This window comes from Sus scrofa, chromosome 1 (genome assembly GCF_000003025.6).
Source record: "Sus scrofa isolate TJ Tabasco breed Duroc chromosome 1, Sscrofa11.1, whole genome shotgun sequence".
Classification (NCBI taxonomy): domain Eukaryota; kingdom Metazoa; phylum Chordata; class Mammalia; order Artiodactyla; family Suidae; genus Sus; species Sus scrofa.
The window spans coordinates 253,840,980-253,865,338 of NC_010443.5; the positions used below are offsets into that span (position 1 = coordinate 253,840,980).

The 24,359-nt window shown below is 41.9% G+C and overlaps 1 protein-coding gene across 1 annotated transcript in view; it reads right to left on the reverse strand.

Annotated features, from left to right (window-relative positions):
• Positions 1-24,359, reverse strand: part of FKBP15 (FK506 binding protein 15) — a 62,265-nt gene that overhangs the window by 35,059 nt on the left and 2,847 nt on the right. Inside the window, 8 exon segments of the mRNA XM_021067627.1 lie at positions 2,016-2,162; positions 3,527-3,595; positions 4,677-4,826; positions 7,003-7,101; positions 7,426-7,500; positions 11,835-11,904; positions 12,337-12,421; positions 15,959-16,074. Coding sequence (XP_020923286.1) covers positions 2,016-2,162; positions 3,527-3,595; positions 4,677-4,826; positions 7,003-7,101; positions 7,426-7,500; positions 11,835-11,904; positions 12,337-12,421; positions 15,959-16,074 — 811 coding nt within the window.

Consider the following 24,359-nt stretch of genomic DNA (forward strand, 5'->3'; position numbering starts at 1 on the left):
TGGATTCAAATTCATTTGTTATCTATCACTGGTCATGATTTCTCCAACTCAGAGGAAAATGAGAAAGAATGTATAAGCTGTGAAAAGGCAGCTGGACTCACGTCAGTGAAAGAGGACGGGAATATCCAGCTGAGACAAAGGTGTCCAATTAGCAAAGAATCACTGAGAAAAAACTGCATATCCCGTGTTGCAGCAGGAATAACAGCCACAACAAAGATGACCATGATATTTATTTGTACTGTATTTGATAGTTCATAGTCACAAATACCACAGCACATTTGGACCTCACAATCACAGTATAAAAAAGCAAAGAGGGTCTTTTGGGGGTTTTTTTGGGGGGTTGGGAGATGAGAAGGGGAGCATTAATTAACTACAATTTGTAAGAAATTTTATTATAGAAATTATTCATGATAAAAAATTTTTAAATGGTACAAAAGGGTAGAATGTAAAAAAGAAAAATTTTTAGAACTCCATTTGCTTTCTCCAGAGAAAAATCACTTCTAGTCATTTCTTTTACTGCCTCCAGAAATTTTATATCAAACATGGGCATACATGTATTTGTATGTACATACACATACATACATACACAATATATGACGACAAATATATATATCTGTATATGTGTGTGTGTGTGTGTGTGTACATGTTTGTAGACACACACACAAGATCATATTACCCATACTGTTTTGTAATTTGCCTCTTTCACTTGAAAGTAATTTTGGGAATTGGGGGTATTCCCTATGAACTACACAGAAGTCTACTGTATGAAAAACCATAATTTAACCAGTTATTATAATAACAGACACTTAAGCTCTTTCCAGTTTCTTACTACTACAAACAACGTGGCAGAGGGAAGAAACTATCTCTACCTCATCTACCTATCGATCTATCTACAGGTCTTTGCATTCTTTTTTTGTGTGTCTTTTTAGGGCCGCACCTGCAGCACATGGAGGTTTCCAGGCCAGGGGTCTAATTGGAGCTGTTGCTGCCGGTCTACACCAGAGCTCACGGCAATGCCAGATCCTTAACCCACTGAACAAGGCCAGGGATCGAACCTGAAACCTCATGGTTCCTAGTCGGATTCATTTCTGCTGTGAACTCTGGCCTTTGCATTCTTTTCTTTTTTTCCTTCTCAGGGCCATACCTGAGGCATATGGAAGTTCCTAGGCTAGGGATTGGAGCTGCATCTGCCAGCCTACATCATAGACCCACTAGTTCCAAAACTTTATCTGAGACTTTATCTGCAGCTTGTGGCAACACTGGATCCTTATCCCACTGAGCAAGGCCAAGGATCAAACCTGTATCCTCAGGTAACCTGCAGGGCCACAGTGGGAACTCTCACATCTTTACATTCTTATGTAAACATACTGATAGGATGTATTCATAGCTTTGGAATTCCTAATTCAAAAGGTATTTACACTGCATAGGAATCATTATTTTATAAATAAAATTAAAAGGTCAGTATAGAGAAGTGATTTATTTAGTCACAACCTCTTCTAGACTCTGAATACACACCCAGAAGGACATCAGCCTGGGCCATTAAATTACAAAGCTATTGTTCTTTCCAACTATACCATTTCTACTTTACTTATTTTATTTTATTTTTTATTTTTATTTTTATTTTTTTTGTCTTTTTGCCGTTTCTTGGGCCGCTCCCGCGGCATGTGGAGGTTCCCAGGTCAGGGGTCTAATTGGAGCCGTAGCCGCCAGCCTACACCAGAGCCACAGCAACGCGGGATCCGAGCCGCGTCTACAACCTACACCACAGCTCACGGCAACGCCAGATCCTGAACCCACTGAGCAAGGCCAGGGATCGAACCCGCAACCTCATGGTTCCTAGTCAGATTCATTAATCACTGAGCCACGACGGGAACTCCCACCATTTCTACTTAAAAAAAAAAAAAAAAAAAAAGGATATCTTCAGAACCTGTTTTTCAAATGTACTTATTTATTCATTTTACTTAACTAGTTAACTGGCAATGAGAACTCATCAAACACAACACAATCTCACTTACCCGCCTAATCTCCACCTCGAACACCAGGATGGAGTCTGTTGAGTGAGACCATCCTATTACTCCTTCAGACCCAGCAGCACAGGCTGGAGGGATGAAAAGCAACCGCTTCGCTCCTTTTTTCATGCCTACCATTCCATCCTCCCAGCCCTTTAAGAATCAAAGAGGAAAAAGCTCATCAGATACAAACCTTCTCATAAGGTTAAAATAAATCAGGATCATCAAGTTTATATCCCCTTCCCTCCCAACCCCATTGGTTATAAGAGTATCTAGAATACTGTTTCTCAACTCACTTTTCAAAGCCAGTATATTCGGGGCTGTATGAAATATACTTATCTTAGATGATGAGAGGAATTGGTAGGAACAGAAGAATGGTATTAAAAGAGAAATAAAAGCTATCATTTATCAAACACATTTTTTTCAAGTACTGTGCATAAATGCTTTATTTTCATTATGTTGTTTAATCCCTGAAATAACTGTAAGATTCGTAGCTATATCCCCATTTAATTAAATTAATTAATTTATTGTTTCATTGTGTTTTGTTTTTTTTAGGGCCACACTGTGGCATATGAAGGTTCCCAGGCTAGGGGTCTAATTGGAGCTAGAGCTGTCGGCCTATGCCACAGCCACAGCCACGCCAGATCCAAGCTGCATCTGCAACCCACACCACAGCTCCCGGCAATGCTGGATCCTTAACCCACTGAGCGAGGCCAAGGATCAAACCAGCAAGCTCATGGTTCCTAGTCAGATTCGTTTCCACTGCACCATGCTGGGAACTCCTATATCCCCATTTTACAGAAGAGAAAGCCAAGGCTCAGGGAGGTTAAGTAACTAACCCAAGATCAGACAGTTAGTAAATTATTAAACCAAGATGCAACACTAGGTCTATCTAGCTTTAAAGGTCATGTCCTAACTGCTCTGATCTACAGAAAAAAGTCTCCAAAGGATTCTGGAAAAAGGAATCAGAAAGCTAAGGAGAAAATCATTCTGGCATATGGATGAATGAATATTTCACAATGTATCAATATATCATAACACAAGGATACCCCACATGTGTAAAATACTCTTTATTTTATAAAATCCTTCCATGGTTAGTAAAGAAGAAATGTCCATGAACCCAGATCCTCAGACTCTAACCCCAGTGTTCCTCCTGCTTTGTTAGAGTTGCTTCCCATACATGATTCAAAGCATCTTAGATTAGAATCACTCATTAGGATACACCTCTAGAAGAAACAGTTTCCCTATTAGGCAAAAGGAAGGATTTAATAGTTTTCTCAGAATCACCAAGTAAAAAAGAAAAGGGACGTACGAGAGAAAAGAACCCTTCTTCAACATACTGCCTCATAGGTAAAAATCTATGAGATAATCTAACACATTTTTCTCTTCCCGTCTTGTAAGTAAGCCTTTTCAGATTCTCAGAAAACATGCTGAGATTAGAAATTTCACAAAATGCAGTTTAAATTAAGCCTGCTGTGACCGGATCAACCCACCTACAAACACAGCTAAGCCTTTACCTTGATGACTTTTCCTGATCCTAACTTCAGGCGGAGCAGCTTATCTTTGTTAGCAGTGGAGTCAAGAACCTGAAAGTTGATCAAAATAAACAATGTCAGCCCATTCCAAAAATACCAGTCATCATTATGATATTCAACTCAACATATACCAGCACAGTACTTCTAAAATAGGTACTGTCAAATATACTGGAAAACTATGTCCTAAAAAACCTGATAAGAAGGGACCACATCATAGCTAAAAGGTGTTATCACACTGAATATCTCTGAGACAAGGATTTCTAGGTTTAGAAAAAACTAAATTTCTATCACCAAGTATTTAAAAGTATTTTCACCTATAAAGAACTTTCAAGTAAACTATCTCATTTGTTGCTGACAGCAATCAGGGTAAGCACCACTAAACTCCACAGTGGGGGGAAATAAATTAAGAGCTTAAATGACTCGACCAAAGGTCAAGTTAGGGTAAAGTTGGCACTTGAATCCACATTTTCCTAACTCACAGTCTAAAGCTCTTTCTATCATACCATACTACTTTTGAGGGCTTAATAATATAAAAGACAACAAACCCAATCTATTACAGTACCTAGTATAAGAAGAACAGAGAAACAACTGTGAGGCAAGTCTAAAAAAGTTTAATCCCATAAGAATATATTCAAGTTTAAACTGGTATAGGAGGACAAGACATACTTGTGAACAACTACCAAAAATGACATTTGTGAAAATGGTTTCCACTTTCTCTGAGTAGGAGAGACATAGTGGCACTGAGCAGAACCCCACCCCCCGCATTCTCAGCACATGGAACTTCCTGGGCCAGGAATCAAATCTGAGTTGCAGGTGCAACCTATACCACGCAATGCCAGATCCTTAACCCACTGCGCCAGGCTGGGGATAGAAACCGTGCCTCAGCAGCAACCCGAGCCACTACAAATATGTAAGATCCTTAACCTGCTGAGCCACAGCAAGAACTCCCAGACCTGGTTTTATACATTAGCATTTCATGGCTACACCCCCAAAACAGTTGTAGAAACTCACGCAGGGCTCCTATAAGATTTCTATTTGCCAACAGCAGCAATCCACAGAAATAATATCTTACATCTGAATAGCTCTCAAGCTATTTAAATTACAAAATAACTCGCAGGGTACATTTTCTTACCTGGCCCAGCGTGTGATTCTGAAAGACCCAGCTGGTATAGGCTACTTCCAAAGAATCTCCAACTTCTACTGCAGGGCCCTCTGTTACGACAAGGTCCTGTGACAGCACTGAATCCAGGGAAGAGGTGCTGTTGCACTTGGCAATGCATACCTGCAAGATAAAATCAAAGCAGCAAAAACTCAGTTTAAGCTCAGTATGTACTCACTCCATTATTGCTAATGCTCTTATCCAAACAATGGCATTCACTAGCAAAATAGATTACATCTTTAGAAGTAAACCATTCCAAAGTTACTAATCTTGCAGGAATCCAAGTGCCTAAGAGTATGGCTTTGGAGTCAGACTGTCTGGGTAGAGTTCTGGGCACTACCATTTATTAATTTGTGACTTCAGCCAAATAACTCCTGTGTGCTTTATTTCATAGAGGTTTGCAAAATGGAGATAAAAGCTTTGCATAGTTCCTAGGGTAGTTATGACGACTGAGCTAGTACCAGTAGAGTACTTGGCTCAGTGCCTGGCAAATAATACTAAGTACACAATAAACATGAGCTATCATTACTATACTGAAAAACTGCTTCAGGGTTTGGGAACCTATGAAAGATAGGGGAGCATCTAAAAAAATTTCAAAGGACATTTCTAAAGACAACAAAACAAAGGCAAGGGCATATATAAAACCATATTGTATTCCCAGATTTCATTTCTCTACCACCTCAGATTTATCCATATCTTCTTAGCATGGATCGTAGACAAAGAAACCAGATAGATTTTCTTTAAAAACAGTTTCATTATTGGAGTTCCTGATGTGGCACAGCTGGTTAAGGATAGACTGCAGCAGCTTGGGTCACTGTCAAGGTGTGGGTTTGATTCGATCCCTGATCAAGCACAGTGGGTTGAGGATTCAGCATTGCAGCAGCTACAGCTTGGATTCAATCCCTGGCCCGTTAACTTCCATATGCCAAGGGTGTGGCCATAAAAAGAAAAAAAAAAATAGTTTCATTATTGCAATCAAATAAATGCTACCAATGAGAAGTTTGTTTTTTGTTTTTGTTTTTGTTTTGTCTTTTTATCTTTTTAGGGCTGCACCCGAGGCATATGGAGGTTCCCAGGCTAGGGGTCTAATCAGAGCCACAGCTGCCAGCCTATGCCACAGCCACAGCAATGCCAGATCCAGGCCTTGTCGGTGACCTACACCACAGCTCATGGCAACACCGGATTCTTAATCCACTAAGTGAGGCCAGGGATCGAACCCACAACCTCATGGTTCCTAGTCAGATTCGTTTCTGCCGCACCATGACAGGAACTCCTATTTATTTATGTTTTTTATCAAGCAAATAAGACTAAAAAGAAAAAAAAAAGATAATTCTAAATGTTGGGAAAGGTAAAGTGAGAGAACTGATAAGGATGTGAAATAGGACAATCTCTCTGAAAAGCAGTGTGCCAAAGTGTATACAGAACCTAAAAACAGATGAACCCTTTGATTCAATCTTTCTAGAACTCTAGCCTGAAGAAATAATGGGGGGCAGGGGGAACGCAAAGACTTGTATACAAAAATGCTCATTATAATACCAACAATATCACTTATTTTAGAAACTGAAAATAATCTAACTGCTTAAAAATAAGGAGATGGTTAAATAAATTAAGGAACATTCATGTTATGCAGCTTTCAAAAATGTTTCCAAATAATTTTTCATGAGGTGTGGGAAAGATGCATTTTACAACACTAAATAAAAAAGCAAAAAGTCTTTAAAGAACTACAACTACTTATGTACATTATGCATAGAAAAAAAAGAAATGTAACACGTTAATAGTGAGTAGTAAGAGTGTTACTTTGAGTAGTAAGACTATGAGTGATTTTTTTTAAAAATTCTTTTCAGAGTTCCCGTCGTGGCTCAGTGGTTCACGAATCCGACTAGGAACCATGAGGTTGCGGGGTTGATCCCTGGCCTTGCTCAGTGGGTTAAGGATCCGGTGTTGCCGTGAGCTGTGGTGTAGGTTGCAGACGTGGCTCGGATCCTGCGTTGCTGTGATTCTGGCGTAGACCGGGCTCCGATTAGACCCCTACCCTGGGAACCTCCATATGCCGTAGGAGCAGCCCTAGGCAAAAAGACAAAATAAAATTAAAAATTAAAAAAATGAAAAAAATTATTTTCTAAATTTTCCATAATGACAATGTAATGACTTTAAAAGCTTACATGACTAATGGATTTTTTTTTAATGCTCGTCACTAACAAAATATAGCCAAGTTATGGGTTTTCCATATCTTTTCTTAAAATCAAGGGAAATCCAGTGTAGTGTTTGGCTTTCCACAGGAAGAATAAGATCATATTACCTGTTTATTGAACTCCACAGCAGCCTTTTCTGACTCAAACATGATGGACCAGTTTTGCCTCTGGTCATCATAAAAGGTGCTATAGTTATTGGGCCGAACCTGGGGAAAGGAGAAATGTTGGGATAACTTGACTGCAAGCAGCACGGCGATAAATCTAATGCCTAAGCTCACACTGAACAGCCCTGACTCAGGTGGTCCCAAAGAGAGCTATCAGGGAACTTTCTTCTTCCCTCCCACCCTCTGCCAACCACTCCCCAGACCACATTCCCAGATGGCAGCCAAAAGACCTTTCTGAGAGGCTCCGTTAAGATATCCACTCTGGCGTCCAGAGCAGAAGCAGTGAATCTAATTCCTGCCAGGTATGCACAGACCAATCTCTCCAAATCCCAAAGCAGCTAATAATTCCAATGTAGGAAGTCTTACCATTAGCTCAAAGTTCAGATGAATTCTGGCAACAGTAACTGGCTGTTGTTGACTGATATACAGAAGGATCCTATACTATACTCAAGCAAATGGGGCAGAAAAAAAAAGAACAGAAGTTAAAAGGCCATAGTACAAAATCAGCACTAAGATGTCAGAGGTCGGGCTTCATACAAGCATAAAACTCTAAACTCAGTTCATCCTTTAAAGCTTACAAGTTTAAATTACATCTTCTCAGCATCCATTTTAATCTCTTCTCATTTTGACCTTACTCTTTAACTGCAATTAGCAATAACTTTATTTTGTCAGTGTTTTTATTTGCATGAGAAGTGACTAAGAGATACACGAATGGCCAACAGGTACATGAAAAAATGTTCAACATCACCGGGCATTAGAAAAATGCCAATGAAAACACAATAAGGCATCAACTCACACCTATTAGAATGGTTATTAACAAAAAAAGGTCAGATAGTGACGCATGGTAGTTTTACATTCCTTGCTTATAGGAATGTAAAACAGTACAGACAGTGGAGAAACCCTTTGGCAGTTCCTCAAAGAGCTAAACAAATAGTTACCACATGACACAGCAATTTCATTCCTAGTATATACACAAAAGAACAGACAACAGGGACTCAAACATATACATCAATGTTCACTGCACTGTTCTTCACAAAAAAAGGTGAAACCAACCAAGTGTCCATCAGATAATAAATGGATAAATAAAATGTGTTATACACATACGACAGAATATTATTCAGCCACAAAAAAATGAAGTATTGATGCATGCTGCAACATAGATGAATTGTGAAAACATTTTGCTAAGTGAAGTAAGTCAGACACGATAGGAAAAATCTTGTATGATTCTACTTACACAAAATATCTAGAATAGGTGAATTCATAAGAGATGGAAAACAGATTAGAGGTTACCAGGAACAAGGGAAAGGCAATGGGGAGTTATTGCTTAATGGTTAGATTTTCTGTTTGGGGTGATGAAAAAGTGGAAATTTATAGCGGTAATGATTGCTCAATACTGTAAATGTAATGAACACAACTGAATTATACACTTAACAACGGTTAAAATGAGAGTTCCTATTATGGCACAGGGGAAACCAATCCGACTAGGAACCATGAGGTTGCAGGTTCAATCCCTGGCCTCGCTCAGTGGGTTAAGGATCCAGCACTGCCGTGAACTGTGGTGTAGGTTGTAGACTCGGGTTGGATCACACGTTGCTGTGGCTGTGGCGTAGGCCCACAGCTGTAGCTCCAATGTAGCCCCTAACCTGGGATCCTCCACATGCCACGGGTGCAGCCCTAAAAAGCAAGAAAAAAAAAAGGCTAAAATGGCACATTTTATGTCTCGTATATATTGTGTATATACATAATATATGCACACACAAAAACCAGAGTTAAATGATTAAAATTCTACCCTGGAGGAGTTCCCTCTGTGGTGCAATGGGATCAGGAGCATCTTGGGAGCACTGGGTCACAGGTTTGATCCTCAGCCTGGCACAGTTGGTTAAGGATCTGGTATTGGGGCAGCTGTGGCTTAGGTAGCAACTGTGGCTCCGATCTGATCCCTGGCTTGGGAACTCCATGTTCCACAGGGCGACCAAAAAAGAAAAAAAGGAAAAAATTCAACCCCACCGGGGAGGGAGGGACTATGGGGGCTCATGGACAATCTTGCACCAGGAAGGACTTTGTTCTATGTGAGGCAGGCTCAGACGGAGGGGCTCATCACCTCAACCCGATCCAACTATAGATTGAGCTGGTCAGGGAAGGATCATAGACTTATTAAGAGTTGATCCTCCTCTGGGTTGTCACTATTCTCAAACATTATCTTCGGAGGCTTCTGACTGAGAGCCTGGAAGGTCTCTGACTCTTCAGTCCTGACATTTCTGCCCATCAGAGATTCTGGGCTGAGAATCTCCTCCCAGGAAACTCAAAATCTAACAAATGTATTGAGAGAAGGTTGCTGCTTATTGCTTCCCCATCCTACAGTAGGATTTTATTTCCTATGCAGCATAAAACTACAGAGGTTTCTCTCTGCCTTTCTGGCACAGCCCCTAGATTTCCACACCACCCCAAAACCCAGCAACTGTCCCATGGAGAAAAACCATGGGTTTTGGAGCTCCTCGAGTTTTTGTCAATGTCCTCTTCCCCAAGCAGTCTCTCTGTTTGGGACAAACCACATACTTGATGTTTAGTTTACTCCTAAGCATCGGCAAAGGTCTCAGGGGATGGAAACACTCAGCTCATTGGCTCCCTCCTCTCAAAATTTTATCTTTATTTATTTATTTTTTTTTGTCTTTTTGCCTTTTCTAGGGCCACTCCTGCAGCGTATGGAGGTTTCCAGGCTAGGGGTCCAATCGGAGCTGTAGCTGCCCGCCCACGCCAGAGCCTCTCAAAATTTTAGTTCATCTAGCGCTCGTTGTTCCATAGCTCTCCAGTGAATTTTAAAATACAAATTTTGTAATTTATATATTTTAAAGTATTTTTTATAATTGTTACATTGGGAACGTTGCCTATCTGGCAGAGGGGTGGTGATTTTAAAAATCCAAATGGCAACCCCTAGTGAATTCATAGGTTTAGATAATAATCAACAGTGGCTGCTAACATAACAAAATGAGAGACAATCATACATTATTTACCTCCCAATGGCAGAATGAAAGAACACAGTAACCAACTGCAATGCATGGACCTTATTTTTTTTAAGGTTATTTTTTATTTTATTTTCATTTTTTGCTTTTTAGGGCCATATCTGCAGCATATGGAAGTTCCTGGGCTAGGGGTTGAATCAGAGTTGCAACTGCCCGTACGCCACAGCTACAGCAACACAGGATCCAAGCTGCAACTGTGACCTATGCCACAGCTTGTGGCAATGCTGGATCCTTAACCCACTGAGTGAACCTAGGAATCAAACCCGCATCCTAGTGGACACTATGTCGGGCTCTGAACCTGCTAAGCCACAATGAGAACTCCTTCACAAACCTTATTAAATTAAAACAAACTGTTAGAGAGAGCAGAGAGTGAGAGAGGGGTGGGGGGAGAGGAAGGGAGAGAGGGATAGAAGGAGAAAGAATCAGTGAAATCTGATTACTAACTGGTAGTAAATGAGATGGAAGAATTATTGTGTATTTTGTTTAGGTGTCATAATGGCATAATGGTTTTTTTTTTTTTTTTTTAATTTAAGGGGTTTTTTTTGTTCTGAATGCAAATGAGTGTTTTCCATTATATTAGTTGCCCTGAACAGGTCATTTTCTCTGTCTCAGAGTCTCAGGTACATGGATTCCATATTCCCTAGACCTCTCAAATTCTATTATTTCATATGCATAATTCAACAATATTCTGGAGCAGAATTTGAAGTTAGATACAACCTACACAAGGAAATCAGTCTCTGGGCTTTTAACCACATCTTTTAAACTCAAACCAATATTCTTTTTCTTTTTCTTTTTTTTTTTTGCTCTTTAGGGTCGCACCTGTGGCATATGGAGGTTCCCAGGCTAGGGTCTAATTGGAGCTACAGCTTCCGGCCTACACCACAGCTCACAGCAATGCCAGATCCAAGCCACATCTTCCACCTACACCACAGCTCACAGCAACGCCGGATCCTTAACCCATTGAGGAAGTCAGGGATTGAACCTGCAACTTCATGGTTCCTAGTTCCACTGTGCCACGACGGGAACTCCCCTCAAACCAATACTCTGGTGTGTAATCAACTGCCCAAATCACCAAACTTTCAAAGGATAAACACTGGTCATGCTCTAAGTGGTATACTAGGTGTTGTTCATTACCTAATAATGTCCTCAGTAAACAGCTTACTCTCAGACTCTCCAAATTCTTAAGCTTGATCCACATCACAAAAGCCAAACTTAAAGATTTTGAGTGGTTGGATTTGTTTACCACAGGAAGCAAAATGTGACTATATTATTATATATCTAATATTAAAAACTCATACTCAGTACAAACACTCATTCTAACCCTCTGATATGCAAGACAGCAGGCGAGTCCAGATAAAAACCAGTTCAATCCAGTGGGTTAAGGATCTGGCGTTGCTGTGAGCTGTGGTATAGGTCGCAGATGTGGCTCAGACCTGGTGTTGCTATGGCTGTGGTATAGGCTGGTAGCTGTAGATCTGATTCGACCCCTAGCCTGGGAACTTCCATATGTTACAAGGTATGGCTGTAAAAAGCATTAAACAAACAAACAACCAGTTCAATCAACAATAGCAACAAAGGAGTTCCCTAGTAGCCTAGGGGTTAAAGATTTCAGTGTTGTTACTGTTAGGGCCAGGGTTCAATCCCTGGCCCAGGAATTTCTGCATGCTGAAGGCATGGCCAAAAAAAAAAAAAAATTTCAGTTCATTGGTATGATTTGGGGCACCCGAATATCCATGAGACAAGGGGCATTCTCACCTCTCTGGCTGTGTGATTTCCCAGGACTGCAGCACCAAATTTGCCCTGCTTTACATACTGACCATTTGTGCTACAGAAACAAGAAAAACAGGTATTAATACCCCCTTCAACTAAGTAGAACCAGCTTCCTTTTATGCCATAGACAAGTGGGGAATCTAGTCATTCAGCCTCGAGAAAGGGAGAGAAGTGAGTGGTTTATAATTTAAAGCTCTTATACAACTTCTTTACTCTGTAAACATCTACTATTCATGGTATTTCTTTGAGCACTTAAAAAAGCAGCTGTTGAGGGCATAACCATTTCCTAGAGAGGGTACAGCTCTTCAAAGTTTTGTGTGCAAAATCCTCCAACTGAGATGTTAAAGAGCATCACTGACACTTTTGTCTATGGCAGGACTGAGTAGCTATTTTGCACGAGCAGAGATCGAAAAGACAGGGGCTTAACCCACACCGGCGGCCCCCCTTCCCAACCAACTTCAGAAAGCATTCCTTCTCATCTACTTACTAACGATATGCATGGACTGCTATTGCAACCAATACTGTGGATGTGCCTGTTGTGGTGGGTGCTGTTTTTGGTGTCACCTGATTTCCTGGAGATGAAGGAGAAAACAAAGTTGGCATTAATTTCTTGCTTGAAACTGATTTTTAAACTTTAAAGCAACTTCAGGAGTCCCCTGGCAGCTCAGTGGCTAAAGGATCTGGCATCGTCCCTGCTGCAGCTTAGGTCACTGCTGTGGCTTGGATCTGATACTTGGCCTGGGAACTTCCACATTCCGCAGCTGTGGCAAACAAACAAACAAACAAAAAAAGCTTCAAAACTTCTATTCTTTAGGAGTTACCCTTGCGGCAAATTGGGATCAGTGGTGTCTTGGGAACTCAGGGATCCCCAGCACAATGGGTTAAGGATCCAGTGCTGCTGCAGCTATAGCACTAGTCACAACTCCATCTCAGATCTGATCCCTGGCCCAGGAACTCCATATGCCTTGGACGGCTAAAAAAAGGAAAACAAAAAACAAAAACACCCCATACTCTTCTTTAACCTTGTAGTTAGTGATACAATGCTTTCATGAGCATTGTCCTCATTTAAGCCACAAAACAGCCCTATGACCTTGTTTGGGGCTGAGGAAACAGGCTCGGAGCTCCCAAGCGCCTTTCACGATGACAGCGGCAAGCCTAGGACTAGAACCCAGGACTCTGGCTCCACTCCAAACAAGTCTTTGGGCTGGACAAGAAGCACTATCTAGAAAGAAAGGTCACAGTCTATCTACTTTCTTTTTTCCTTCCAATATTTTGACAGTTAAAAAAAAAAAAATGTTGTTTCCTTACTTCTGGAGTAGAAAATTGATGATATTCAGATTATATCCGCTGCTTTCTTTCACAGTGGTATATAGTAACATTAACATTTAAAAACGGTTTTTAAAGTAAATCACATATTTATACTCACGAATGAATCTGCTGATGGAATAGTGAGAACATGGTTATAGACACAGCAACCAAGAACTTATTTTCAGAAGGATCCTTGATTCTTTTTGTTGTTACAAACAAGACAACAGGCCCAAATGGAGTGATTTAGGCTAGGCCCCACCTCACCAAACAGATTCAACCTAATTAGAGTTTTGGCTCTCCCAGAAACAGAATCAATCAATCAATCGGGAATTATCTCATCAGCAAGAGTTAGGCAATCTGTCTGATGGGCCTCTGCTATCCTCTAAAGGTCAGCCTGGTATTACACAAGACTCCCTTCAGCCTATAAAAAGACTTTCATGGGAGTTTCCTGGTGGTCTAGCAGTGTTTTCACCCCAGCGGCAGGGGTTCAACCCCTGGTTTGGGAACTGAGATCCCACATTAAGTCCCTGCACACTGAAGCCAAAAATAAAATTAAAAATTTTCATTTCGTACAACTCTTCAGACTGGGTGCTTATCTACCAGACTGGATGCTTTTCATTTTTATGTCAAATTTGCCTTTCGGAACTTTTATTTTTTTCCTTCTGAACTTTTAGATAGAAGTGTGGTTCAGGGTGGCTTTCCTGACTCCATGGAATTCACTCTTCTGTGGTTATACAGAGTTCAAAAAAGGCGGGGAAGAGGGGAGCTTCCTCCTGAGGCTTCAGGATTCTATTCTAGCCCTACTTTATCTGGATCCTCTTTCCTTCATTCTAACATCCCCGTCCACTACTCCCAACAGGTTCTTCTCAGGGTGGGGACTGCTCCTAGAAGGTCATTATGGTGGGTAAGTTTCAAAAGTTGATAGGCGCAAGATGCTTCGGGTCTTCCAGTCCCCATCATCAACCCCTTGTACTTACCCACTATGAGAGCAGGCAAAAGGCTTTCCAGTTTCAGCTTGGCCTGCTATGTTTTCCATGAACACCTGGTGGCTATTTTGGGGTTCTCTCATTCTTGGACTCAGGTATTCTCCATTGCTTCCCTACTGACTCCTATGCAAATGTTGACACCAGGAAAGCCTTGTTCCATACCTGCTTGTATTTGGGGGTTCATGAAAACACCTTTCCCATTGGTTTTGTTGTAAATATCATCCATAGGTTTCTTTTTTATCTAATTGCTCTGTTTTATAAAAATCTAAACAGATTCAAGAACTATGCTGCAACTACTTCCTTCCCCACAAAGACTTGTTATATAAATATCCCTTGAACAGACAGCATCTCCTGTATTGCTGTTTTTTCTCTTTTCTTTTTTCCATTTTTGGCTGCCCTGCGGCCTATGCAGCTCCCAGGCCAGGGGTCAAATCTGAGCCTCGGTCTCTATCTAGGCCACAGCTGTGGCAATGCTGGATCCCTAACCCACTGTGCCGGGTAGGGGACTGAACTCACATCTCAGTGCTCCTAAGATGCTGCCAATCCTGCTGTGCCATGGTGGTTACTCCCTGTATTGCTAGTTTTTATTTTATTTGTGAATGTCTGCGTCAGACACTATGAGTAATTTTTGGGTTGAAATGCCTCTATAATTCCCCTTTGAAAATATAATTAACTAATAGTTGTTGCTGTTTTCTAATTTTAAAAAATCAAGTTACTTCATTGGGTGGGGACTGAGGTTGGTTGTTGGTTGGTTGTTTTTATCCACATCCATTAACTCAACCACTTTAAACTGAGTTAAAAGTATACCACTGATGAAGAGATGTAGCTCAGGAAATATAAGGCATAGCCGACTAGAAATCTGGCCAGGTTATGGCTTGGAGAACAGGACCAGCAATCCACAGCAAAACTGCCAAAAGTGACAGGTAAGATTTAGAGCAAGAGTCAGCAAACATTTTGTCAAGAGCCAAAGAGTAAATATTTTAGGCATTATGGGCCATAACAGTACCTGCCGCAACTATTCAACTCTAAATATACTAACAATATCCTCAGTGCCAGCATTGTGCCTACCATGTAAAAGACACTCAATACTTTCCTCTTCGTTCAACAGATATTTAATTTAATGTCCTTTCCCACCCATCTACTCTGGGTAATTTCTATCAGTCCCTTGCTCCTTAGCTTCTTAGATAAAGTATAAAGGGGGGCGAAAAAGCTTTGGAGTGAGTCAAATCAGGCTTCAAAGCCTAGCTCTGTCACTTACTCCTATATGACTCTAACCAAGTCCCTAAACCTCTCTGAGCCTCACCCATTTTGTAGAATTGTTGTGAGAATTAAATAAGACAATCTAAGTAAAGCACCTGAGACCAGACACATAGGAGGCATTTAAAAAATATTAGCCTCCCATTTCATTCAACAAATATTTGTGTCCATCATGATGAAAGGTACAGGGATACACTGTCTAGCTGGGAAAAATTCACTGTCAGCATACATCTAACCCATTCAGGTGAAAAGACGTGAAAAGCAGCTCTTCCCTTCCGCTAAAACATTGGACATTGCCTACTTAAGACTGCCCTGGGCAGAGTTTCAGAGAGTGGTATCCACATGGGGCAAAAGAGCTTGCCTGTGACATTTTCCCATCAGTTTCCAAAAAGGGACATACTAACTAGCTGCTGGAATTCAGGAGTTCAGAACTCGGAGCAGCATGCACCTCAATGGCAGTAAGCCTGGCCAGACTGATCAAGGATGGATGATCTGGCAGGTCCCTATTGGCAGGTTGTTTACCATTCCCCAGAGGCCAATCCTAACCTATTAACTCACCTGTTGATACTGTGCCCTGGCCTTTCTTAGGCTGCTTTGGGGCTGTATACTGGAAGAACTCATTTCCATGGCCAGCAACTGCCTGATCTGGTCCAAAAAGAGAAGCCAATCTGGCACTGTTAATAGAAAATAAAAATGATATTTCAACATATCTCAAACATGGAATTATTATAAAAACTGTTCACCCTCCAACAATAAACAAACACCACCTTGACTACATATCCCACCATTCAATATTAGAAGAGGCAGCTAAGAGTCTTTGAAATCAAAACTGTCTTCCTTTTTTTTTTTTTTTTTTGGTCATTTTTTAGGGCCACACCCAAAGCATATGGAGGTTCCCGGGCTAGGGGGTCGAATCGGAGCTGTAGCCGCCAGCCTATGCCACAGCCACAGAAACGGTGGATCCAAGCCATGTATGTGACCTACACCACAGCTCACAGCAATGCCGAATCCTTAACCTACTGAGCGAGGCCAAGGATTGAATCCACAACTTCACGGTTCCCAGTCGGATTCGTTTCCACTGCGCCATGACAGGCACTCCCAAAATTGTATTTCTGATCTGAGCAGCATCAAATGGCCTTCCCTGTCTCCAGGACTTTGGTCAAGGCATCTCTTCTTTCTGGATCTCAGTTTCTGCATCTGCAAACTGAGATGATTTTGATTTGTCCAGATGCTATGGTCTCCTCACACTAAATTCTTTTTTTTTTTTTTTCTTTTTGTCTTTTTGCCTTTTCTTGGGCCACTCCTATGGCATATGGAGGTTCCCAGGCTAGGGGTCTAATTGGAGCTGTAGCCGCCAGCCTATGCCAGGAGCCACAACAACGTGGGATCCGAGCCTCGTCTGCAACTTACACCACAGCTCACGGCAACGCCAGATCCTTAACCCACTGAGCGAGGCCAGGGATCGAACCTGCAACCTCATGGTTCCTAGTCAGATTCGTTAACTACTGCTCCACAATGGGAACTCCCTCCTCACACTAAATTCTTGCCTTTAGCAAGTCAGTTTCCTGTTATTAATATTATTATTATTATTTTTGGCCGTACCAGTGGCACGTGAAGTTCACAGACCAGGGATGGAACCCACGCCACAGCACTAATGACGATGCCACATTCTTAATCCACTGTGCCACATGGGAGCTCCTCCTATTTGTAAAGGCGTACTACAAACTTACTCCATGGGGCATAGTCCCATCTACCATTTCATCTAACAGGCAGAGCCATTCTTTTATCAGCCCTTGGGACGAATCTTATGCCCCAAGCATTCCACTGAAACTGCTCTTACTAAAGTCACCAACCATCAGAGTTCCCATTGTGGCACAGCGGAAACCAATCCAACTAGGAACCATGAACTTGCTGGTTTGATGCCTGGCCTCGCTCAGTGGGTTGAGGATCTGGCTATGAGCTGTGGTGTAGGTCGCAGATAGGGCTCCGATCTGGTGTTGCTGTGGCTGTGGTATAGGCCGGCAGCTGTAGCTCCGATTAGACCCCTAGCCTGGGAACCTCCACCTGCCACAGGTGCGGCCCTAAAAAGCAAAAAATAAATAAATAAAAATAAAGTCACCAACCACCTCTTCGTTAATAAACAGCCCTTAACTTATTTGGCCTGCATTCTGCCTTTTTACATTGTCAATTTATTTGTTCTTCTTTAAACAAACTCTTCTTTTGACTTCAGTGGATACCTGCAGGGGAGAGAATGAAACCAAGTAGGACCCTGTGGGGCTCCTGGACATACAAGCCTTCCTGTGTTCCCCATTTCTTGTTTGTAGGAAATAGGCTTCATTCAGCCTCCAAGACAAGACCTTCCCTGAGTTCCAAAGGGTAGGTTAAACAGTTGCTAATCAGGGAAGGGAGGGGATACAGAGACCAGGGAGGAACAGTCAAGTGCAGCTTTGGGACAGGGTCCTGGTTTCTCCTCAAGGAATATACATACATAACCAGATCTTTGAGTTCTTCTGAAGAACTAAAACCATCAATAAATGAAAGCCAGAGAGAAGGACCACTAGAACCAGTGCCAGGACCACTAAACACCAAATTTGAAGATGAATGAAAGCTTGCATCCACCCTGATCCTTATCTGTGGCCCTATTTTCTACTCCTCAACTAGAAAACCATTTCCTAGCCTTTCTCAAGGGAGGGCACAGTCTTTTAGGAATTAGCCTGCTTTGTTCTCCTTCACCTGGCAAAGCAACAGAACTATTTTTTCTCCCTCACCCAAACTCTGTCTCCACATTTCTATCTGGTGCTGGTGGACAGAGACCAAGTTTCAGCAAGAAGAGAAAGGACTGGACAAAATAAGACATCAATAAATGTTAATGCCCCCCCCTTTTCTTTTTCGGCTGCACCCACGGCATATGGAAATTCCCGGGCCAGGCACCCATCCTGAGCCTGAACCACAGCTGCAGGAACTCGGTATCCTTAACCCACTCTGATAGGTGGGGGGATGGGACTAGTACCTCCACAGAAACAAGCCAGGTCATTAACCCACTGTACCACAGGGAGAACTCCCATGCGAGCACCCTCTCAAGGTCTTTCCATCTCTCCATGACCTTCCCAGACTTCCAAAGGGTAGGTTCAAACAGTTGCTAATTAGAGGAGGGAGGGGATACAGAGACTAGGGAGGAACAGTCACGAAACAACAGTGCAACCTTGGGGTATGGTCTTGGTTTCACCTCAAGGAATATACATAACAAGATCTTTGAGTTCTTGGCAGAACTAAAACCTTCAATGAATGAAAACAAGCTTGCACCTCCCCTGATCCTTATTCGTGGCTCTGTTTTCCACTCTCAAACTGTAAAACCACGTTTACTGGTTTTCCGCAACAATATTAGCAACAATGCTAATGCTGCTCAAATCTGTATTCTTGGCCCAAAATTTGTGTCTGAGTGCCAGCCAACACAGATATTCCACAGTGAAGAAAAATGCACCAGGTCCAAACCAGCAATCACATTTTCCAAAGCCCACTGCCCTGGCAAACTCTGTCCTCACCCTTAATGAATGACATTTTGTTATCAGGGTCTTCAAGACTGTCCCTAGGCTCAGTGATTTGCTGGAAGGACTCACTGAACTCTGCATAGAATTGTACACAGGTCTAAGATCTATTACAAAGGATACACAGCAAAATCAGCAAAGGAAAAAGGATCTTTGGAGCAAGGTCCAGAGGAAACCAGGAAAAAGCTCCTCAGAGTCTTCTCCCACAAGACACGTTAAATTCGTCCAGCAACTAGTTGTAACAACATGTGTGATTGTGGTCTGCGAGGAAAGCTCACTAGACACTCAGTGGCCAAGGTTTTTCACTGTGAGCTAGTCACATAGCAATCTTCTATCATTTACTAAAATTCTAGACTCCTAGAAGACAAGGTTTAGTATAAACTATATCATGTGTACAGATCAGGCACAGTGAGCTGCTCCTATCACTTGTAGATAGTTTTATATCAGTGTGGAGAACTGTTTATCAGTCCAGTTCTGGCTGCCAGCCAAGTGCCAAATGTGTAAGCAGGTCTTTCTAAAGATAACTGTCTCATTTCTACTATGTTACCGTTTTTTGCAAACATCCATAACCAAAACTGAAATCTGAGCATTAACCTTGACTTTTCTTTCTCCAGCTATTCATGACCAATTGCTGAGTCCATTTGAGTGTACTTGCTATTTTGTGAACTTATTCATTTCCCGCCATTCTTACTGTCACTTCTCTAGTTCAGGCTACCATCACATCAACATTGCTTGAAGTACTGCAATTACCTCCTGAATCATCTCCCTGCCCTGGTCACGCTGTTGGCAAAACCTGGCCCTGTCCACCGGTGGTGCCAAATAGAAATGTGGAGACAGGAGTTCCTACTGTGGCACAGTGGAAACGAATCCGACTAGGAACTACGAGGTTGCAGGTTCGATCCCCGGCCTCACTCAGTGGGTTAAGGATCCGGTCGTGAACTGTGGTGTAGTAGGTCGCAGACGCAGCTTGGATCTGGTATTGCTGTGGCTGTGGTATAGGCCATCAGCTGTAGCTCTGATTAGAACCCTAGCTGGGAACCTCCATATGCCTTGGGTGCAGCCCTAAAAGGACAGAAGACAAAAAAAAAAAAAAAAAAAAAAAAGGGTAGAAATTCAGAGACAAGGAGTTCCCATTGTGGCTCAGCATGGGATCCATGAGGACACGGGTTGGATCCCTGGCTTTGTTCAGTGGGTTAAGGATCTGGCTTGCTGCAAGTTGTGGTGTAGATTACAGGCACTGCTCAGATCCTGCATTGCTGTGGCTGAGGTATAGGCCAGCAGCTGCAGCTCCAATTCGACCCCTAGCCTGGGAATTTCCATATTCCATGAGTTCAGGTCTTAAAAAAAAAAAAAAAAAAAAGGAAAGAAATGCCAAAAGCTTTCGGGGAAGGAGAAAAAAAAAATAGCTGTCCTGCTTTGCTAGGCAAAGGAAACCATAGAGGCCCAATCCCCTAAAAGCTCTGTGCCCTCACTTGGGAGAGATTAGGAAGTGGTTTTATAGTTTGAGAGGAGAAAATAGGGCCATGGACATGACCAGGGCAGGTGCAAACCTGTATTCTTCAAAGTTGGAGTTTAGTGGCCCTATTACTGGTTCTAGTGGTCCTCCTCTCTGGCTTTCATTTGTTGATGGTTTTAGTTCTTCAGAAGAACTCAAAGATCTTGTTGTGTATATTCCTTGAGGAGACCCCAGGACCCTGCCCTAAAGCTGCACTATTGTTTCTTGATTGCTCTCTGTATCCCCCTCCCTTCTCTGTTTAGCCACTGTCTGAACCTACCCTTTGGAATTCAGGGAAGGTCTTGGAGGCTGAAGCTTATTCCCTAAATACAAGAAATGGGGAACAAAGGAAGGCTTGGCCCAGGAGTCCCACAGGGCCCTGCTCAGTTTCAATGCCTGCTTCTTATCCACCCTCCCCACTGCACCCATAGTGATCTCTCTACAAAACAAATTAGATCAAGTCTCTTTCCTATTTAAAACTCTCAATGACACCTCAGTGTTACCAAGATAAAAATCCAAACTGCACAAGACAACTTTTCTAAGCCCCTTCAAGACCTCACCTCTCCTTACTGCCTTCACCTCCTATCTGTCCACTGCTCATCTCCAACTGCATGCTACAGTCACAATGGAGATCTTTTAATTTCTCAAATAAAGCAAGACCTTTCCAGTCTACAGCTTTTTGATATGCTGTTCCCTCTGCCTGAAACATTCTTCCTCTGGAAGCTACCCCTTAATCTCAAAGTCTAGCTTCCATATAAATCTATACTTCATTCAAGAAATATGCATCAGACACTGCGTTATGGGCTAGGTACGCATTGGTGATCAAATCTGGGTTCTATTTTCAAGCAGCGTATATATTCTAACAAGGTAATAAGGTATAGAGTATATAACTGCAAACTGTAATATGAGATATATAACAAGCAGCTCTTATACAGAGTCACAGTCCATAGAGATTAATAAAATTTATTCAGTCATTTATCATATAACATAATAATTGATGACTTGTTACAATCGTTACTTGACTATTATTTTGCCTAGCATCTGGTATAAAATAGGCTCGATAATGAACTCAAAGTCTAGTCTAGCTCTAAGCTCCTCCTCTCCAATGGAATCCTTAGATTAGGTAAAGTACTCCCAACTACTCTTTTGGCCCTTTTTACCCAATAATGTATAATACATACTAGCACTTTACAAAATAATTTGACTTGAAATTGCCGTGGGAGTTCCCATTGTGGCTTAGCAGTAACGAACCTGACTAGCATCCATGAGGATGTGGGTCTGATCCCTGGCCTTGCTCAGTGGGTTAAGGATCCCGGGTTACTATGCGCTGTGGTATAGGTCACAGACGAGGCTTGGATCCCATGTTGCTATGGCTGTGGTGTAGGCCAGCAGCTGCAGGACCAGATTCAATCCCTATCCTGAGAACTTACATATGCTGCATGTGCAACCCTAAGAGGCAAAAAGAACCAAGGAAACAAAAAAAAAAAAAAAAAAAAAAAAGGAAAGAAAGGAAACTATTACCTTGTTTTCTCAAAATAGTGTACTGTGGGTTTCCTGTAAGTGGGGCCAACAATGCCTACTTTACAGGACTAAGGGAGTTTCCGTAGTGGTTCAGTGGTTAACAAATCTAACATCCTTGAGGATGCAGGTTCAATCCCTGGCCTTACTCAGTGGGTAAGGATCTGGCGTTGCCCTGAGCTGTGGTGTAGGTTGCAGATGAGGCTTGTATCCTGGTTGCTGTGGCTGTGGGAACCACAGCCTGGGAACCTCCATATGCGGCCCTAAAAAGCAATAAATAAATAAACAAAGGACTAAAAGGTTTAAATGATACTCCAAGGGTAAAGAGCAATGCTGGCCTACAGATGACATCAAAAGATGTTAATGAAATTGAGAAGCGATTAAGATTTCTCCTAGCCAGGGCAATCTGAGCAGATTTCCCCTAAAAGGACTAAGACTCTGAAAGAGTTGAGCAATGTCTTTAACCTTGTGAAAAAACTTAAAACCTAGTTAAGATTAACAGATTACACACAAACCAGTGATAAGAATGTCCTTGTTAACTTCTGTAAACTAAGGGTATTTGATTTGTTTTTCCTTAAAGGTCAGCCATTTGATGACTGCAAAAATCAATTCCAAAGCCTGGTCAACCCAACTGTCTTTCAGATTAAATCTACTTTCTATTAATTTTTTTTTTTTTCTTTTAGGGCCGCACCCAAGGCACATGGAGGTTCCCAGGCTAGGGGTCCAATCGGAGCTAGAGCTGTCAGCCACAGCTACAGCCATGTCAGATCCCAGCCAAATCTGTGATCTACACCACAGCTCATGGCAACACGAGATCCTTAACCCACTGAGCAAGGTCAGGGATCGAACCTACAACCTCATGGTTCCTAGTCAGCTTGTTTCCCCTGCACCACGAAGGGAACTTCTTTTTTTTTTTTTTTTTAACTTTCCATTAATTTTTAAAAATGAACTCTACACAGACTTCAGGGGCATGAGTTTTTTCTGTAGTTTATTCCATTTTTCCGCTTCTATAATGTTCTCAAATGTACACACTCCCCCAACTATGTTCCCACAAATGGACTTGCAAACTCTGGATTTAAGTCTCTAAGTTTCTAACTCATAGGAAAAGTCATTACTGCATTAATCATATTCTTAAAATAAATGTTCACCAATGCATTTAGGTGTCAAAGTCCTTATCTAACCTGAGTTTTATACACCTTTTCTTTTCTCATCAAAAATAGTAACACATGTATTTATGATGTATCAACATTTTAATAAGTGGGGATTCTTTTTGTTGTTAAAGTACTTCTTTTCCAAAACGTGGTACCTAACATTTACTTCTATAATAATAAGGCATACAGGCAATCTGGTGGAAATCTGCTTGCATGATTTCAAATCCAGGTTCTTTTTTACTTTTAGCTGTTTGATCTTAGCAACTTACCCCTCTGATCCTTAATTTCCCATTTATAAAATGGCTATAATAGTAAAAACTACCTCAGAGAGTAGTAGAGAGAAATAAATATGATAATGCACATATAGTACTTAGTTTAGTACCCGGCGCTGAGTAACAAGGTGTGTTTTACATACATGTGCACATATCCTTAAAATGCTGGTCCAACTCAGACACCCCTAGAAGGAAGAAAGTATGCTTGATCAATCACAAACTGATCTACAACTATAAAGTGATAATTGCATAAATACAAAACCACAGGATTGGAAAGTCTCAAAGATCAGCTAGCGCAACCCCATCATTTATTAGACTGGGGTATGGAAGTTCCCACTGTAGTACAGCGGAAACGAATCCAGGAAAAATCCGACTAGGAACAATGAGGGTGTGGGGTCTATCCCTGGCCTCGCTCAGTGGGTTAAGGATCTGGTGTTGCCATGAGCTGTGGTGTAGGTCACAGACACAGCTCAGATCCTGCATTGCCGTGGCTGTGGCGTAGCCTGGCAGCTGTAGCTCTGATTGGACCCCTAGCCTGGGAACCTCCATATGCCTCATGTACAGCCCTAAAAAGCAAGGAAATAAATAAATAGACTGGGGTATGGAGAGCCAAGGATGGGAAGCAACTTGTCCACAAAATCACACTGCTAACTGGGGGCAGAATCAACATCAGAATCTAGGCTTTTCCATACCTTTTACAGAACTTAAAAATGCTTTCTTGAGTTCCCATTGTGGCTCAGTGGTTAATGAAGCCAACTAGGGACCATGAGGTCACGGGTTCGATCCCTGGCCTTGCTCAGTGGGTTAAGGATCCAGCGTTGCCTTGAGCTGTATTGTAGGTTGCAGAGGCAGCTCGGATCCCACATTGCTGTGGCTGTGGTGTAGGTTGGTGGCTACAGCTCCAATTGGACTGGAACCTCCATATGCCTCAGGTGCGGTTCTAGAAAAGGCAAAATAAATAAAGATGCTTTCTGATGA